This window comes from Mobula birostris, chromosome 20 (genome assembly GCF_030028105.1).
Source record: "Mobula birostris isolate sMobBir1 chromosome 20, sMobBir1.hap1, whole genome shotgun sequence".
NCBI lineage: Eukaryota > Metazoa > Chordata > Chondrichthyes > Myliobatiformes > Myliobatidae > Mobula > Mobula birostris.
This window is the reverse complement of record NC_092389.1, coordinates 53,517,448-53,537,847: the sequence shown is the minus strand read 5'-3', so window position 1 is coordinate 53,537,847 and position 20,400 is coordinate 53,517,448. Positions and strand designations below refer to the sequence as shown.

Genomic DNA, 20,400 nt, shown 5'->3' with positions numbered 1-20,400 from the left:
CAATAGTTGCGGGTCCAGAGAGATTTGAGCTCGAAATTGTCGGCTTTGATTGAGGGAAGTACAGTTCCCGTACCAGGCTGTGATGCAGCCAGTCAGGATGCTCTCATTTGCGCCCCTGTAGAAAGTTCTTAGGATGTGGGGCCCACACCAAACTTCTCCAACCGTCTGAAGAACTTTCTGTAGGGGCACAAGAGCTTTGTAACTGTATGGATGTGCTGGTTCCAGGTTGGGTCCTCAGAGATCTTGACAGCCCGGGAGCTGGAAAGCTGTTCAATACTGGGACGTATCTCGTTCTGTGTAAATTCATTCTGTCTGGAGAAGCCTGCACGTCCTTGCCCTGTTTTGCGTCAGAGCTCAGCCACGCCAAGTCAGGAGGGTAACGGACGGTGGATTCGCAGGCGCTAGCTGGGAGGGAAAGGCTTGCCCACGGGCCCATTAACTGCTCCCGTGCCTGGTTTCTGCAGTGTCGTTTCAAGGCCAGGGCGAAGAGGTTTCACGTGTCCGTTCTCGTCGCCCGTCTGACGGTGAGCCGCTTGTGCAGAATTTACAGAAGGATGAGGTGATGTTAAATCATCCTGACAGTGGATTCCTGTGCCAAGCGTCCTCGTACCAATGCTGCTTGCTGGGAGCTGAGGACCGTTCAGTGCTGTACTGAGCAATATCCTGGCTGAGTGAATGCGTGAAATCAGTAAGAGATTCTTCACAGTGATTAACCAAAACACAGGTTCAGTCTCAGTAAACCGGGCATTCCCAGTCGAGGCCTCAAAATCAGCTCCTCACCACCACCACCCAGCACACCAGGGACAGTATTGTCTCCCCCACCACAGACAAAATCATTCCCCACCCCCCCACAGACAATACTGTCTCCTCCCACCGACAGCATTGTTTCCCTCCACAGACAAAATCACTCCCCACTCACCACCCCCCCACAGACAAATTTGCTCCCCCCCCACAGACAGAATTGTTTCCCACACACACACACCACCCCCTCCCTCGCGGACAGTATTTGTCCCATGGACAAATTCCCCCTCCCCCAACACAGACAGAATCGTTCCACCCATCCCCCGTGGACAGTACCATCTCCCTCCCCCACAGACAAAATCATTCCCCACACCCCTCCCGCAGACAGTATCATCTCCCTCCACAGACAAAATCATTTTCCCCCACGGACAGATTTGTTCCTCAACCCCCTCCGATGGACAGTACCATCTCCCCCCCCCCCCACAGACAAAATCATTCCCCACCCCCTCCCACAGACAGTATCATCTCCCTCCACAGACAAAATCATTCCCCACCACGGACAGATTTGTTCCCCAACCCCCTCCGATGGACAGTACCATCTCCCCCCCCCCCACGGACAGTATTGTCTCCCCATGGACAAATTCATTCCCCACACCCCCCACCCCAGCAGGCAGAATTGTCTCCTTTCCACAACCAAATTTCTTGTACCCTACACAGTATCGTTTTTCCCCACGGACAAATTCATTCCCCCCCCCCCCCGCACGGGCAGTACTGCCTCCCCCCCAACGGACAATCTCATCCCCCACCCCCCCACCCCACACACACACACACATTCTCACCTCCCCCCCAACAGACAAACTCATTCCCCCAGCCCCCCACAGACAGTATTGTCTCCCTCCACAGTCCGAATCATTCCCCCCCCCCCTCCCCACGGACAGTATCGTCTCCCTCCACAAACAGAATCTTCCCCCCCCCTCCGCACGGACAGAATCGTTCCCTCCCAACCCCAGCCTTTCAAACCACGCCGCCAGCAACCCATCTATTTAACTCGAGTTTAAACACAGGACGGTTTACCAATGACCAGTTAACGAACTGACCTGTGTCATTAAACATAATCCAAATCAGGTTTAATATCACTGGCATATGTCGTGAAATTTGTTGTTCTGTGGCAGCAGTGCGTTGCAATAAAATCTGAAGATAAAGAATTAAAATAATAAAATAATTTAGTTAAATTAAATAATTAAAAGTAGTGCAAAAATATTTTTTATAGAGGTGAGACAGTGAGGTAGTGTTTATGGGTTCAATGTCCATTCAGAAATCGGATGGCAGAGGGGAAGAAGCTGTTCCTGAATCACTGAGTGTGTGTCTTCAGGCTCCTGTACCTCCTCCCTGATGGTAACAGTGAGACGAGGGAAAGCAGAGCATGTGGAGGAAACAGTGTTGTACAGACTTTCTTACACAGCATGCCAGAATTAAACAAACTCCGGAACACCCCGAGCTAACTGCTACGTTACCATGGTGTCCGAATTTCTCTCACATTCTCTATTTATATTTCTCTCTCTCTCTCTCTCTCTCTCTCAGTCACACACACACCCTCTCTCCCCCATCTCTCCTCCCTCTCTCTCATTCTTCCTTCTCCCCCTCTGTCTACCTTTCTCTCTCCCTCCTTCTCTCCCTCCCAATATGTCCCCTCCCTCTCCTTCTCTCTCTCTCTCTCTCATTCTCTCTCTCCCTCCCTCTCTTCCTCTCTCTCTCTCCCTCTCCCTCTGTCTCTCTCTCTCTCTCCCCTCCCCTCTCCGTTGCTCACCAACATCGCAGCCACACTGATATGATTCCGAATGGAATCAATCAGATGAAGGGGTGTTTGACAGGGCCGGCCTTTGTTCTGATGGAAAGAGAAAGGGAAAACGCGGAAAAGATTGAGTACTGGAACGGACTGGCTGACTCCTTGAAAGCAGCCAGAGACGCGAAAAATAAAGTCTTGGATGCCCTCTTCCCCTTTCTCCCATTGTGTTACTCTAAATCTACCTTCAGAAGCGGTTACCCAATGGCATTTGGTCAAGAGTGTTCAGTTTTATGGTCCGAAGCCCTGCGTAGATCGGAGGTCGACCATGGATGTTGTATTCTACCTGCCTAGGTACGCAAGCCCGGGCAGTACGATACGGAGGGCGAGCTGTTGCCCCGTGTAGCAGGCTCCCCCTCTCCACACAGCCGGTGGACCCAAAGGATCGGCAGAGACCCGATACAGTTTGGCACCAGCGACGCCGCGGGAGTTGCCGGTCAGCGTCGAACTCAACGTAGGACTGCCTCAGGGAACCCAGCTCCAGAGCTATAACACAGAAACACAGAAATCTACAGCACATTACAGGCCCTTCGGCCCACAACGTCGTGCCGACCGCGTAACCTGCTCTGGAAACTGCCTAGAATTTCCCGACCGCATAGCCCCCTATTTTTCTAAACTCCATGTGCCTATCCGAGAGTCTCTTAAAAGACTCTTTTGTATCCCTCAGGGTTCACTCCCGAAGCCTTCCCCGTGAGCGGGTGCAGCCGCAAAGCAGCGGAGGTTTAAGATCGAAGCAACACTCACAACACGCTGGAGGAACTCGGCAGGTCAGGCAGCATCCGTGGAACAGATCGGTCGACGTTTCCACGGATGCTGCCCGACCTGCTGAGTTCCTCCAGCGTGTTGTGAGTGTTGCTTTGACCCCAGCATCTGCAGAGTATTCTGTGTTGGAGGTTTGAGACCAGAGATTTCCTTCTCCGAGACGAGCTGCCAGCCGCGGCCTGATGAGCCCTTTCTGCCCGGAGCGACTGGTTTTAAAACACCGGTAACACTCTCAGCGGAACGGTTCCACCAGGCTGAGTTGTTGAGCCACACGTGAAGGCCAGGAGCTGGACTTGGTTGTCAGAGGCTATTTGAGGCGCACGCCCCGCTCGCCATTGGGAGCATTTCCCCACTACCCACCCCTCACTTCCCCCCCCCCCCCAGTACGATAACCTTAAGGAATCTCGGCTTTGTGTGTGTGGGGGGGGGAGAAATTTTTTTAACCATTCACATCGTTGCCTCCTCATTCGAGCTCGCTTCCCGCCCTTTCCCGATCCCGCTCTGCTCGACGCCCGGGTTACAGAGTGAACTCAGCCTCTCCTCCCTCCCGCTCCCCTGCGTACGGACGCCTCAGTGCCGGCCGCGTCCGCAGACACCGTGCTCCCCTGGTATCCGCGCCGTCGCTCCACAATGCCCAGCGCAGCTGGTAGATACTGAGAAGCAATTATCCTGTCAATTAGATACTTGTCTGCGTCGTGTTAATTATTCGAACCTCTCAGCAGGAAACCCAGCTCTCGCTCCGGGCTCGACATTTTGAATCTTTTTCCGACTGTCAGAAGTTAGCAAGGGGAATGTCACCTTTTGGGCAGACCCCTCTGTCTGTTCCTTCCCCTTTCCATCTACCCAGCAAATGAATTTAACCGCAGAGAAAACAGGACAGCGCCTCCACTTCCTCAGGAGTCTGCCGAGATCGGGCATGACATCTAAAGCTTTGACAAACTCCTGCAGACGTGCAGTAGAGAGTGTATTGGCTGGCTGCATCACGGCCTGGTGTGGGAAACCAGACATCCCACCTCTCCCGGACGTTCCGGGAGTCTCCCGCATATGAATAGTGGCTCCCTGATGCCCGCAGATTATATCACGGAAATCAATTCTTTTTGAGAGCGAGCGAGAGAGAAAGCAAGCGAGTGAGAAAGGGAGTGCAGGAGAGCAAGAAAGAAAGCAAGTGAGAGCAAAGAGGGAGAGAGAGCACGAGAGCGCGCGAGCGACAACGAGAGAGAGAGAGAGAGAGAGCGTGCCATGGCAGTGTGTTCCAAAAAAATAGGTACGTCACCCCAGACTACACTAAAGTGTACCCCTGTCTAATAGGGGTCAAAAATAATGACAGTGTTGCTCGCTGCACTGTTTGCAACAGTGACTTTTCTATTGCCCATGGTGGGTTAAGACTGTAAAAGACATGTTGAGGTGAGTGTAACAGGTGTCATTCGTTCATTAGCATAGCCAACGTTATTTAAACTAGCTGGCTAGCTGCTAAGGAGCTACTCTGTTGCAGACATCGCACCTCTCCTGGGAGTCTCCCGCAAATTGATGGAGCTACCTCCCTGAAATGAGTTTTTGCAGGGTGGGATGTCTGGGAATCACCAATGCCTTTGAATGGAAACTCCTGCAAAAGGCAGTGGATTCGGCCCAGTACATCACCGGTTTGGCCCTCCTAACTATTGAGCACATCTACATGAAAGGCTGTCGTAGGAAAGCAGCATCCATCATCAGAGATCCCCACAGCCCAGGCCAGGCTCTTTTCTTGCTGCTGCCATCAGGAAGGAGGTACAGGAGCCTCAGGACCCACACCACCAGGTTCAGGAACAGTTATTACCCCTCAACCATCAGGAAGGAGGTACAGGAGCCTCAGGACCCACACCACCAGGTTCAGGGACAGTTATCACCCCCTCAACCATCAGGAAGGAGGTACAGGAGCCTCAGGACCCACACCACCAGGTTCAGGGACAGTTATTACCCCTCAACCATCAGGAAGGAGGTACAGGAGCCTCAGGACCCACACCACCAGGTTCAGGGACAGTTATTACCCCTCAACCATCAGGAAGGAGGTACAGGAGCCTCAGGACCCACATCACCAGGTTCAGGAGCAGTTATTACCCCTCAACCATCAGGAAGGAGGTACAGGAGCCTCAGGACCCACACCACCAGGTTCAGGAACAGTTATTACCCCCCAACCATCAGGAAGGAGGTACAGGAGCCTCAGGACCCACACCACCAGGTTCAGGAACAGTTATTACCCCTCAACCATCAGGAAGGAGGTACAGGAGCCTCAGAACCCACACCACCAGGTTCAGGGACAGTTACCCTTCAACCATCAGGAGGAAGGTACAGGAGCCTCAGGTTCCGCACCACCAGGTTCAGGAACAGTTATTACCTCTCAACCATCAGGTAGGAAGTACAGGAGCCTCAGGACCCACACCACCAGGTTCAGGAGCAGATATTATCCCTCAACTATCAGGAGGAAGGTACAGGAGCCTCAAGACCCACACAACCAGGTTCAGTGACAGTTATTACCCCTCAACCATCAGGAAGGAGGTACAGGAGCCTCAGGACCCACACCACCAGGTTCAGGAACAGTTATTACCCCTCAACCATCAGGAAGGAGGTACAGGAGCCTCAGGACCCACACCACCAGGTTCAGGAACAGTTATTACCCCTCAACCATCAGGAAGGAGGTACAGGAGCCTCAGGTCCCACACCACCAGGTTCAGGGACAGTTACCCTTCAACCATCAGGAGGAAGGTACAGGAGCCTCAGGTTCCGCACCACCAGGTTCAGGAACAGTTATTACCTCTCAACCATCAGGTAGGAAGTACAGGAGCCTCAGGACCCACACCACCAGGTTCAGGAGCAGATATTATCCCTCAACTATCAGGAGGAAGGTACAGGAGCCTCAAGACCCACACAACCAGGTTCAGTGACAGTTATTACCCCTCAACCATCAGGAAGGAGGTACAGGAGCCTCAGGACCCACACCACCAGGTTCAGGAACAGTTATTACCCCTCAACCATCAGGAAGGAGGTACAGGAGCCTCAGGACCCACACCACCAGGTTCAGGGATGGATATTATCCCTCAACTATCAGGAGGAAGGTACAGGAGCCTCAGGTCCCACAGCACCAGGTGCAGGAACAGTTACGACCCTCAACCATCAGTCCCTTGAAAAAAAAAAGGGGATAACTAGACTCACTTGCCCGTCCATTGAGATGTTCTCACAAGCAATGATCCCTCTTCAAGGACCTCATGCCCTTCTTATTTATTGCTATTTATTTATTTTTGCATTTGAACAGTTTGTTTTCTTCGACTCTCTGTCTGACCTTTCGCTGATCCTGTTTACAGTTACTGTTCTATAGATTTCCTGGGTATGCCCGCAGGAAAAAGAATCTCAGGGTCATATGTGGCAACACGTATGTACTCTGATAACAAATTCTCTGTTGAGCTTTTTTGATTGGCATTGCCATCGTTCCTGACTAACTGGTAGATCTTCCACAGAACATGAGGAAATCTGCAGGTGCTGGAAGTTCAAGCAACACACACAAAATGCTGGTGGAACGCAGCAGGCCAGGCAGCATCTATAGGAAGAAGCACAGTCGACGTTTCGGGCCGAGACCATTCGTCAGGGTCTTTTGCTGATCCTGCTTACAGTTACTATTCTATAGATTTGCTGAGTATGCCCACAGGGGGAAAAAATCTCAGGGTTGACATGGTGACTCCTGATAATAAAATTTACTTTGAACTTAAAATTTTCTTTCTCCTCTTCGCTTCATTTTGTGTTCACTCTCTCTTCTTTCTTTACCGGCCTTTCACTTTTACTACTTCTCTCTCCCTCGTTATGTATTTTTCTCTCTCTCTGAGCCTGGATCTCTCTATGGGGGCGAGGTTAGTTAACGTGTGTGGGTTATAATCACCTCCACAGCTTCTCCCTCGTCAGTGGGCTCATTGATAAGTCTCACCCACTTCTGGTAGAGACAACAATGAGAACATCCTTCCCAATGTCTTCCTTTCACTCTTAAGTCCCGTGAAGAATCCGAATCGGGTTTAATATCACAGGCATGTGCCATGAAATTCGGTTGTGGCAAAGTTGTTTCCCATGATGGGGGAGTCTAGTACAAAAGGGCATGACTTAAGGATTCAAGGGCGCCCATTCAGAACAGAAATGCAAAGAAATTCTTTTACATAGAACATAGAACATAGAACATAGAATAGTACAGCACAGTACAGGCCCTTCGGCCCACAATGTTGTGCCGACCCTCAAACCCTGCCTCCCATATAAGCCCCCACCTTAAATTCCTCCATATACCTGTCTAGTAGTCTCTTAAACTTCACTCATGTATCTGCCTCCACCACTGACTCAGGCAGTGAATTCCACGCACCAACCACTCTCTGGGTAAAAAACCTTCCTCTAATATCCCCCTTGAAATTCCCACCCCTTACCTTAAAGCCATGTCCTCTTGTATTGAGCAGTGGTGCCCTGGGGAAGAGGCGCTAGCTAGCCACTCTATCTATTCCTCTTATTATCTTGTACACCTCTATCCTGTCTCCTCTCATCCTCCTTCTCTCCAAAGAGTAAAGCCCTAGCTCCCTTAATCTCTGATCATAATGCATACTCTCTAAACCAGGCAGCATCCTGGTAAATCTCCTCTGTACCCTTTCCAATGCTTCCACATCCTTCCTATAGTGAGGTGACCAGAACTGGACACAGTACTCCAAGTGTGGCCTAACCACAGTTTTATAGAGCTGCATCATTACATCGCGACTCTTAAACTCTATCCCTCGACTTCTGAAAGCTAACACCCCATAAGCTTTCTTAACTACCCTATCCACCTGTGAGGCAACTTTCAGGGATCTGTGGACATGTATCCCCAGATCTCTCTGCTCCTCCACACTACCAAGTATCCTGCCATTAGTCAGAGGGTGGTGAATCTATGGAATTTGTTGCCACGGGCAGCAGTGGAGGCCAAGTCATTGGGTGTATTTAAGGCAGAGATTGATAGGTACCTGAGTAGCCAGGGCATCAAAGGTTATGGTGAGAAGGCGGGGCAGTGGGACTAAATGGAAGAATGGATCAGCTCATGATAAAATGGGGGAGCAGACTCGATGGGCCAAATGGCCTACTTCTGCTCCTTTGTCTTATGGTTTAACTTTATGGCAGCAGTGCAATGAAAGACACAATGAATAAATATAGGGGAAAAAACTGGGTTGCACTAAGAATATATATGTCCAGTAAATAGCTAAGTTAAAATAAAGTCGTGCAAAAAAAACACAGAAATTAAAAAAATAGCCAGGTAGTGCTCATGGTTTCAAAGCCCATTCAGAAGTTGGATGGCGGAGGGGAAGAAGCTGTTCCTGAATCGCTGAATGTGTGTCTTCAGGCTCCTGTACCTCCTCCCTGATGGTAACAGTGAGAAGAGGGCTTGTCCTGGGTGGTGGGGGTCAGTAATGATGGATGTATCTCCTGTACCTCCTCCCTGATGGTCACAATGAGAAGAGGACATGTCCTGGGTGATGGAGGTCAGTAATGATGGATGTATCTCCTGTACCTCCCCCCGATGGTCACAATGAGAAGAGGGCATGTCCTGGGTGATGGGGGTCAGTAATGATAGATGTATCTCCATTACCCCCTCCCTGATGGTCACAATGAGAAGAGGGCATGTCCTGGGTGATGGGGGTCAGTAATGATGGATGTATCTCCTGTACCTCCTCCCTGATGGTCACAATTAGAAGAGGGCATGTCCTGGGTGATGGGGGTCAGTAATGATGGATGTATCTCCATTACCCCATCCCTGATGGTAACAGTGAGAAGAGGGCATGTCCTGGGTGATGGGGGTCAATAATGATGGATGTATCTCCTGTACCCCCTCCCTGATGGTAACAGTGAGACAAGGACATCTCCTGGGTGATGGGGGTCAGTAATGATGGATGTATCTCCATTACCTCCTCCCTTATGGTCACAATGAGAAGAGGACATGTCCTGGGTTATGGGGGTCAGTAATGATGGATGTATCCCCTGTACCCCCTCCCTGATGGTCACAATGAGAAGAGGGCATGTCCTGGGTGATGGGGGTCAGTAATGATGGATGTATCTCCTGTACCTCCTCCCTGATGGTCACAATGAGAAGAGGGCATGTCCTGGGTGGTGGGGGTCAGTAATGATGGATGTATCTCCTGTACCTCCTCCCTGATGGTCACAATGAGAAGAGGACATGTCCTGGGTGATGGGGGTCAGTAATGATGGATGTATCTCCTGTACCCCTCCCTGATGGTAACAGTGAGAAGAGGGCACGTCCTGGGTGATGGGGGTCCTTACCACCTCCCCAAGGCACTGCTCCTTGAAGATGTCTTGGATGCTACCCATATGGGGCTGGTTAATTTTACAAGTTTCTGCAACTTGCTTTGATCGTTTGCAGTAGCATCCCCACCCTTCCCATACCAGACAGTGATGCAGCTAGTTAAGCCTTTGAATGTCCTCCCCTTTCTCTCCCTTCATTCTGTGCTTTCACAGTCCCAGACAAGCGTCATCACAGTGTCCTTGCCTGATTTTTTTGTTTTGTTCCCTGCAGAGCCCCCTACGAACCGCAGGATTTAAATTCCGGTTAGTCAGACGTGCTTGCTTTGTTTTGACTTGTCCAGCCCTTTCCTGCACAATCACCCTGTGCCAGATGACACAGCTTATAAAATCAATAGCCTTGTAGACCGTGTCGAGCTGCTCCCGGAATGGCTGGAGAGGTCTTCATTAACCCTGTCGGAAAGGGTTCCGGTGAACAGTTGGTGAAGAGGAGAGACAGACAGACAGACAGACACACACACAGACACACTCACACATGCACACACACACGCACACACACACGCACACACACACACACACACACACACACACACACACTCTCTCACACACACTCTCACACACACACACCCACACACGCACACACACACACTCACACTCACACTAACACACACAGACACACACACACACATGCGCGCACACACACACACACACACACTCACACACACACACACACATACACTCACACACACACACTCTCACACACACACTCACACTAACACACACAGACACACACACACACACTCACACACACTCTCATACACACACACGTGCACACACACTCACACTCACACACGCGCACACACTCACACACAGACGCACACACACACACACACACATACACTCACACACACACACTCTCACACACACACTCACTCACACACACACACACTCACTCACACACACACCAGCTCTTCAAGCCTAGACCCTTTGTCAGGTCTGGAAAGGAAGGGAGAAATTGATCTTATATTTAAGGATTTCAAAGACCTGCTGTTCAGACTGTCCCTGATGTGCTCTTGTAATCAGGGAAGGGGGAAAGATGCTTTTGGCTCATTGGCCTTCTGAATCAAAGTATTGAGTACTGGAGCTGGGATGTTATGTTGAGGTTGCACTCGACATTGGTGAGGCCTAATTTGAAGTACTGTGTGCAGTTACAGGAAGGATGTAAATCAGGTTGAAAGAGCACTGAGAAAATTTACAAGGATGTTGCTGGGTCTGGAGGACCGGAGTTGTAGGGGAAGACTGAATAGGTTGGGACGTTTGACACCGTAAACCAGCGTGCTGTTTTGGTACGTCTCCCCTCTTGCTGTGAAAGGGGGTTCACCTCTCTTTCCCTTCATGAGGGAGAGAGGGAGCCTGAGGTCTGTCAAATTGTCGGGCGAACGTGTCGTCTTTGGGGCACCGCATGTCATGGTTTTTCTTTGCTATTGCCTGCTAGGTTGGGGAGGGAGGTGCTGATGCTTTGTTGTAGGGGTGGAGGAGGGCCGTTGACCTGCTGCTTGTGCGTGGGAGGGGGAGTGAGAGGGGGGTTTGGGGTTCTAACCTTTTAACTGTCACTTATTCTGTGGGGGCGTTGCTCCGTTTATGTGGATGTTAGCGAAGAACAAGAATTTCAGGATGTAGATGCGTACGCACTTGAATGGAACTGTTGAACGACTGAACCTTGTTCCTTGGAACGTGGAAGATTTGAGGGGAGATTTGATGAAGGGGTACACATTGGGAAAAACTCAAGCAGGCTTTTCCCACTGACGTTGGGTGGGACTACAACTAGAGGTCATGGGTTAAGGGTGAAAGGTGAGAAGTTTAGGGGGAACATGACCTTCACTCAGAAGGTTATGAGAGTGTGGAACGAGCTGCCAGTGGAAGTGGTGCAAACTGAATTGACTTTATTTCTTACATCCTTCACGTACATGAGGAGTAAAAATCTTTATGTCACGTCTCCGTCTAAATGTGCAATGTACAATTTATAGTAATTTGTAACAAAAAAATACTATGTACAATAGGACAGTCGATATAACGTAGAAATACAATTGTGTCAGCGTGAGTTAATCAGTCTGATGACCTGGTGGAAGAAGCTGTCCTGGAGCCTGTCGGTCCTGGCTTTTATGCTGTGGCACCGTTTCCCGGATGGTAGCAGCTGGAACAGATTGTGGTTGGGGTGACTCGGGTCCCCAATGATCCTTTTTACACACCTGTCTCTGTAAATGTCCTGAATCGTGGGAAGTTCACATCTACAGATGCGCTGGGCTGTCCGCACCACTCTCTGCAGAGTCCTGCGACTGAGGGAGGTACAGTTCCCGTACCAGGCAGTGATGCAGCCAGTCAGGATGCTCTCAGCCGTGTCGTTCTTAGGATTTGAGGGCCCACACCAAACTTCCTCAACTGTCTGAGGTGAAGGAGGTGCTGTTGTGCCTTTTTCACCACACAGCCGGTATGTACAGACCACGTGAGATCCTCGGTGATGTGGATGCCAAGGAACTTAAAGCTGATCACCCTCTCAACCCCAGATCCATTGACGTCGATAGGGGTTAGCCCATCTCCATTCCTCCTGTAGTCCACAACCAGCTCCTTTGTTTTTTGCGACGCTGAGGAAGAGGTTGTTTCCTTGGCACCACTGCGAGCTCGATTTCAACGTTTAACAGAAGTTCGGATGGGTGCATGGATGGTAGAGGTACGGAGGGCTGTGGTCACGGTGCAGGTGGATGAGAGTAGGATGGTTTCAGCACGGACTAAATGGGCCGAAAGGCCTCTCTGTATGCTGTACTTCTGCATGAGTCTGTGACTCTTGTGTTGGAGGGGAGAACATTATAGTTTCAGTCGCCGAGCCCGTACAGGACGTGCTCCCAGTAATCACGATTTCTGAGCATTTTTTTTTTAAAAAGAGAGAGAGGAATTGCCTAACAATCTTCCTCCTTAAAATTTCAGATTACTTGGCAAACCAGGGGCGCCTGAGCGAGCTGGAAGCCAGGCGCAAGTTCTGGCAGATCCTCTCAGCGGTGGAGTACTGCCACAACCGCAAGATCGTCCATCGGGATCTGAAAGCTGAGAACCTGCTGTTAGATGGCAACATGAATATTAAAATAGCAGGTACGTGCCCAGAGCGCGGAGGGGGTGGTTGGGAGGGGGGAGGGTCGAGAGTACACCTCATTCAGAAAAAGGAAGTACCTCCAGGAAATGCAGGGCAGTCCACACTTTTGTTCAATTTCACACTGCTGACCACTGCAGGTACAGGAGCGTTTCCAAGCTCGTACGTTTGGAACGCTAACGCCGAACGCGTTCCGCGTCCAACGTCACTTGTGCGGTTTCAACATTGTCTTACAGGGTACAGCACAGAAACAGGCCCTTCGGCCCATCTAGTGCATGCCACACCGTTTCAGCTGCCTGCTCCCGTCGACCTGCACCCGGGACCATAGCCCCTAAACCGTCCGCGTACCTGTCCAAACTTCTCTTAAACGTTGAAGTCGAGCTCGCGTGCAACCTGCTTGGCGCGGGAAGCTCATTCCACACTCTGACCGTCCTCCGAGTGAAGACGCTGTTTCCCCTTAAGGCTGATTTATACTTGTGCGTACCAGCCTACGCAAGTGGGCTACGCCATTGTGAGCGTTTCTACTTGAGCGTCAAATGTACGCCGTAGGTACGGCGTAACCGCGTACCCTACGCTGCACTCTATGTTGAACCCTACGCCGTAGCCTAACGTGAACCTCTCCCAAAATGTAACGCAAACTCAACACGAAGAAACTCAAACTTCAAACAATGGCGACTGAAGCTGTGAAGGAGGGTGAATTTTCTGTGCTTGTCCGGCCACTGAGAGACACGGACGAGGAAATGAGGCTAAACTCAGGTTGGAGGAGCAACACCTCATATACCGTCTGGGTAGTCTCCAGCCACTTGGTATGAACATAGAATACTCCAACTTCCGGTAATTCCCTCCCCCTCCCTTCCCCTATCCCTATTTCACTCTGTCCCCTCCCCCAGCTGCCTATCACCTCCCTCATGGTTCTGCCTCCTTCTACTACCCATTGTGTTTTCCCCTATTCCTTCTTCACCTTTCCTGCCTATCCCCTCCCTGCCTCCCCTCACCGACCCCTGTATCTTTCCCCTTACTGGTTTTTCACCTGGACCCTACCAGCCTTCTCCTTCCCACCCTCCCCCCACCTTCTTTATAGGGCCTCTGCCCCTTCCCCCTACAGTCCTGACGAAGGGTTCCGGCCCGAAACATCCACCGATCATTTACACGGATGCTGCCCGACCTGCTGAGTTCCTCCAGCGTGTTGTGAATGCATTTCAAATATTTTCGGATGTCGGCAGGTAGATTTGGCAATTTGGTTCATCGTCTCCAACCGTTTATTTCACATCAGTGTACGCACAGTGACTGGCAATCACCATTCGAGTTTCAGCTTCGGGTGGAAGTCAACAGACTGTAGCAGCCAGCTACAAACGGGCATCAAGCACAGGGTCCTCCGTAATTTCAGAGGTCTGTAAAGCTTTATGGAAAGCATTGCAGCCAGAGTCCCTTCCCTGCCCTTCAGTCACCCAACGGGAAGCTATTGCAGTGTAGGAGGAAATGCGATGCTACCAAGCGGACCCATCACAAACACAAAATACTCCCCTGCACAGTTGTTTCAGTCTGCGTTACATTTTGGGAGAGGTGCACGTTAGGCTACGGCGTAGGGTTCAACGTAGAGTACAGCATAGCGTACGCGGTTACACCGTACCTATGGCGTATATTTGACGCTCAAGTATAAATCGGCCTTTAAACTTCTCACCTTTCACCCATGACTACCCATCTTCAGTGGTTTGAATCTTCAGCATCTGCAGACCTTCTCATCTCAGTGGTAAAAGCGCGCTTGTATTTACCCTATCTCCACACTTCATAATCTTGTTTATCAAATCTCCTCTCAGCCTTGTACGTTACAGGGAATGAAACCCTAACCTGTTGAACCTTCCCTCATAACTCAGGTCCTCTAGAACTGGCACCATCCTCTTAAATTTTCTCTGTACTCTTTCAACCTTGTTTACATCTTCCTTGTACGTAGGGAACCAAAACTGCACACTATACTCCAAGCTATACTATACTCCACACTATTCTCCAAGGGCTCCTCTAGGGAGGCTATTTGGGTGGAATTGAGGAATGGGAAAGGTGTAGTAACACTTATGAGGGTGAATTATAGACCACCAAATAGGGAGCAAATTTGTAAAGAGATAGCAGATATTTGTAGTGAGCACAAGGTTGTGATTGTGGGAGATTTTAATTTTCCACACATAGACTAGGAAGCCCATACTGTAAAAGGGCTGGATGGTTTGGAGTTTGTAAAATGTATGCAGGATAGTTTTTTTTGCAGTAATACATAGAGGTACCAACTAGAGAAGGGGCAGTGTTGGATCTCCTGTTAGGGAATGAGATAGGTCAGGTGACGGAGGTTTGTGTTGGGGAGCACTTCGGGTCCAGTGATCACAATGCCATTAGTTTCAATATAATTATGGAGGAGGATAGGTCTGGAGCCAGGGTTGAAATTTTTGATTGGAGAAGGACTAACTTTGAAGAGATGCGAAAGGATTTAGAAGGAGTGGTTTGGGACAATTTGTTTTATAGGAAGGATGTAATAGAGAAATGGAGGTCATTTAAAGGTGAAATTTTGAGGGTACAGAATCTTTATGTTCCTGTTAGGTTGAAAGGAAAGGTTAAAAGTTTGAGAGAGCCATGGTTTTCAAGGGATATTGGAAACTTGGTTCAGAAAAAGAGAGATATCTACAATAAATATAGGCAGCATGGAGTAAATGAGGTGCTCGAGGAATATAAAGAATGTAAAAAGAATCTATGTCATTCCGAGATAGCTTCTTTAACTCATATGTTTTGGTCATGTCCTTTGTCGAAAAAATACTGGAAAGATTTTTCTGATATTATCTCAACTGCTTTGAATATTGACTTACAACCTCATCCAGTTACTGCTATTTTTGGGTCACCAATGATAGAATCAAATCATTTAACCTCTTCAGCTCGTCGGATGATTGCATTTCTTACATTAATAGCTAGAAGATCCATTTTACTGAATTGGAAAGAGATTAATCCACCTACCACATTTCATTGGTTCTCTCAAACTATGCTGTGTTTAAATTTGGAAAATATTAGAAGTGTTGTTTATGATCCCTCTATAATTCGAAAAAACCTGGAGGCCATTTATTCAACATTTTCGTGTGACGTAATTTGACCTTTTCCAAACTTATTTTATTTCTTCGTATATTGGTTGAGAGGAACAGAGTCGTCGATACTAAGCTTTCCTCTTTTCTTTAATGATGTTACATAACAGCCCATGTCTTTTTTTTTTTAGTTTAGTTGATTAATTCTGTTTAGATTAGTTTTTTGGGGGGGGTTATAATTTTTTTTCCTTTTTCATGATTTTTTTAGATATTTTCCTTTGTTTTGTATTGTTCATCTGTATCCTATACGATTGGGAGTTTTATCATTTAAGTGTCAACTGGCTTTATAATTACTTATGCAAATTATAACAATGTATTCCCAATAACTTTGTGCCATTACCATGTTATATTTATTATTATGAAACTAATAAAAAGATTGAAAAAGAAAGAAAGAAATTAGAAAAGTTAAAAGAAGATATGAGGTTGCTTTGGCAAGTAAGGTGAAAATAAATACCAAGGGTTTCTACAGTTATGTTAGTGGCAAAAGGATAGTGAGGGATGAAATTGGTCCCTTAGAGAATCAGAGTGGACAGCTTTGTATGGAGCCAAAAGAGATGGGGGAGATTCTGAACAATTTCTTTTCTTCGGTATTCACTAAGGAGAAGGATATTGAATTGTGTAAGATAAGGGAAACAGGTAGGGAAGTTATGGAAACTATGATGATTAAAGAAGAGGAGGTACTGGCGCTTTTAAGGAATATAAAAGTGGATAAGTCTCTGGGTCCTGACAGGATATTCTCTGGGACCTTGAGGGAAGTTAGTGTGGAAATAGCAGGGGCTCTGACGGAAATATTTCAAATGTCATTAGAAACGGGGATGGTGCCGGAGGATTGGCATATTGCTCATGTGGTTCCATCGTTTAAAAAGGGTTCTAAGAGTAAACCTAGCAATTATCGGCCTGTGAGTTTGACGTCAGTGGTGGGTAAATTGATGGAAAGTATTCTTAGAGATGGTATATATAATTATCTGGATAGACAGGGTCTGATTAGGAACAGTCAACATGGATTTGTACGTGGAAGGTCATGTTTAACAAATCTTATTGAATTTTTTGATGAGGTTACTAGGAAGGTTGACAAGGGTAAAGCGATGGATGTTGTCTATATGGACTTCAGTAAGGCCTTTAACAAGGTTCCACACGGAAGGTTAGTTAGGAAGGTTCAATCGTTAGGTATTAATATTGAAGTAGTAAAATGGATTCAGCAGTGGCTGGATAGAAGACGCCAGAGAGTAGTGGGGGATAACTGTTTGTCAGGTTGGAGGCCGGTGACTAGTGGTTGTTCCTCAGGGATCTGTACTGGCTCCATTGTTGTTTGTCATATACATTAATGATCTGGATGATGGGGTGGTAAATTGGATTAGTAAGTATACAGATGATACTAAGATAGGTGGAGATGTGGATAATGAAGTAGGTTTTCAAAGCTTGCAGAGAGATTTAGGCCAGTTAGAAGAGTGGGCTGAAAGATGGCAGATGGAGTTTAATGCTGATAAGTTTGAGGTGCTACATTTTGGTAGAGCTAATCAAAATCGTTAAGAGCATCAAATTTCTTGGTGTTCACCTGACGGAGAATTTCACCTGGTCCCCCAACACCAGCTCCATAGCAAAGAAAGCCCAGCAGCATCTCTACTTTCTGCGAAGGCTGAGAAAAGTCCACCTCCCACCCTCCATCCTCATCACATTCTACAGAGATTGTATTGAGAGCATCCTGAGCAGCTGCATCACTGCCTGGTTCGGAAATTGCACCGTCTCAGGTCGCTAGACCCTGCAGCGGATAGTGAGGTCAGCTGAGAAGGTTAATCGGGGCCTCTCTTCCTGCCATTACAGACACTTACACCACACGCTGCATCCGCAAAGCAAACAGCATTGTGAAGGACCCCACGCACCCCTCATACAAACTCTTCTCCCTCCTGTCATCTGGAAAAAGGCACCGAAGCATTCAGGCTCTCACGACCAGACTATGTAACAGTTTCTTCCCTCAAGTCATCAGACTCCTCAATACCCAGAGCCTGGACTGACACCAACCTACTGCCCTCTACTGTGCCTATTGTCTTGTTTATTATTTATTGTAATGCCTGCACTGTTTTGTGCACTTTATGCAGCCCTGGGTAGGTCTGTAATCTGGTGTAGTTTTGTGTTGTTTTTACGCACTTCAGTGTAGTTTTTGTATTGTTTCATGTAGCACTATGGTCCTGGAAAACATTGTCTCATTTTTACTATGTTCTGTACCAGCAGTTGTGGTTGAAATGGCAATAAAAAGTGACTTGACTTGACTTGAAAATAGGACATACACGGTAAATGGTAGGGCACTGAAGAATGCAGTAGAACAGAGGGATCTAGGAATAATGGTGCATAGTTCCCAGAAGGTGGAATCTCACGTGGATAGGGTGGTGAAGAGAGCTTTTGGTTTGCTGGCCTTTATAAATCAGAGCATTGAGTATAGGAGTTGGGATGTAATGTTGAAATTGTATAAGGCATTGGTAAGGCCAAATTTGGAGTATTGTGTACAGTTCTGGTCACCAAATTATAGGAAAGATGTCAATAAAATTGAGAGAGTACAGAGGAGGTTTACTAGAATGTTACCTGGGTTTCATCACCTAAGTTACAGAGACAGGTTGAACAAGTTGGGTCTTTATTCTTTGGAGCGTAGAAGGTTGAGGGGGGACTTGATAGAGGTGTTTAAAATTATGAGGGGGATTGATAGAGTTGACGTGGATAGGCTTTTTCCATTGAGAGTGGGGGAGATTCAAACAAGAGGACATGAGTTGAGAGTTAAAGGGCAAAAGTTTAGGGGTAACATGAGGGGGAGCTTCTTTACTCAGAGAGTGGTAGCTGTGTGGAACGAGCTTCCAGCAGAAGTGGTTGAGGCAGGTTCGACGTTGTCGTTTAAAGTTAAATTGGATAGATATATGGACAGGAAAGGAATGGAGGGTTATGAGCTGAGTGCAGGTTGGTGGGACTAGGTGAGAGTAAGAGTTCGGCACGGACTAGAAGGGCCGAGATGGCCTGTTTCCATGCTGCAATTGTTATATAGTTGAATGAGGCCCCACCAACATCTTGTACAACTTCAGAATAACTTCACATCTCCTGTAGTCAGTAAAGAATATGGGAGGGACCTGAAACAGGGGGAATTCTGCAGATGCTGGCAAGATCAAAGATTCAAGGCAAAAGAAGGAGATGTAAAAATGAGATTTCTTTGTACAGCTGGTCCCGCATTGCCTGGGAAGGTGATGAAAGCAGATTTAATAGCCGTTTTCAAATGGGTTTTAGTTAAATACTTAAAAAGCAAAACATGTTGAGCAGTTTGCAAAGGGCTTTACCAGTAACCTGGTCCACTGACAGCAGGCCAAGTGGCCTCCTACAATGATTTCCAGGAGGAATTTCCTTCTTGGCCGGTTTATCCTGAGCACCTGCCCCACATCCCTCTGTAGTCAGACCGTGAAAGGTTCACTCAGGCCCAGTTTGACAGCTGAAAGGCATTTTCTGACACAGTTGTCTGTGACCTTTTTTTTGCAGGGAAAGGTCAGGAGTATGAATTGTGCTTTGATTCAGCAGTTCAAAGTGACTCCAAACTGGCTCCCTTTCACATTCAAAGGCTGTAAAACCCCAGATTGCTTCCCTTTGATTATAACACAGGGGCCAAATGCTAAAAGCTGAAGAAATAATCTGGAGCAGTTTAAATCTCGTGACGATAACTTTTGTGATTACAGTTTGTTTAATTGAGCCACCACTCAGATGGAGAGGAAAGGGTGCAGTGAGAGGCACGGGTAGGGGAGGGGCACAGTCTGCAGACCGAGAGGTTAGAAAGAAAACTCCCCTTTTCTGCTTTTAACTCCTACCCTCCTCTCTAAACACACACACACTAACTCACACATTCATACTCACACACACACACTCACACTCACACACACGCACACACACACTCACACACACTCACACACACACACACTCACACACACTCACTCACACACTCAGACACACACACTCACACTCACTCAGATGCACAGACACACACACACATTCTCTCACACACATTCACACTCACACACACGCACACACACACTCACACGCACACACTCACACACACACTCACACACACTCACACTCACTCACACACTCAGATACACACACTCACACTCACTCAGACGCACAGACACACACACACTCTCTCTCACACACACTCACTCACACTCACTCACTCCGGGTAGTGTTTGCTAGCACATGGACCCATTCAGACACTCCAGGGTTTACGTGTGAATGTTTCACCATTTGGACGCTGATGATCGAATCGTTGAGCTGCAGCAGTCACTGGAGAACTGCCAGCAGGCTCACCTCAGGGTAGCTGCGAGCAGCAATCTGATTAAATCTTCATTTTCTAACATTAAATCTGACATTACCGCCTAACTGCAGCAATGTATGCTTGCATAGCACCTTGAGTGCCACAGGGATCTCGACGGCAGCCTTCTGAAAGAATAATTTCCACTGAGGCGTGTCAGAAAGGGGCAAATGTCTTAAGCATTGGC

The 20,400-nt window shown here is 48.1% G+C and overlaps 1 protein-coding gene across 2 annotated transcripts in view; it reads left to right on the top strand.

Moving 5' to 3' along the window:
- sik2a (salt-inducible kinase 2a) overlaps positions 1-20,400 on the top strand; it is a 249,348-nt gene that overhangs the window by 171,791 nt on the left and 57,157 nt on the right. Inside the window, exons 1-2 of one of the 2 annotated variants that reach the window (XM_072238567.1) lie at positions 10,104-10,974; positions 12,611-12,772. In XM_072238567.1, the coding sequence (XP_072094668.1) occupies positions 12,754-12,772 (19 nt within the window). In that variant the 5' untranslated portion in view covers positions 10,104-10,974; positions 12,611-12,753. Of the gene's footprint in view, positions 1-10,103; positions 10,975-12,610; positions 12,773-20,400 lie in introns of those variants that run through there. The other variant, XM_072238566.1, reaches the window with a different exon arrangement.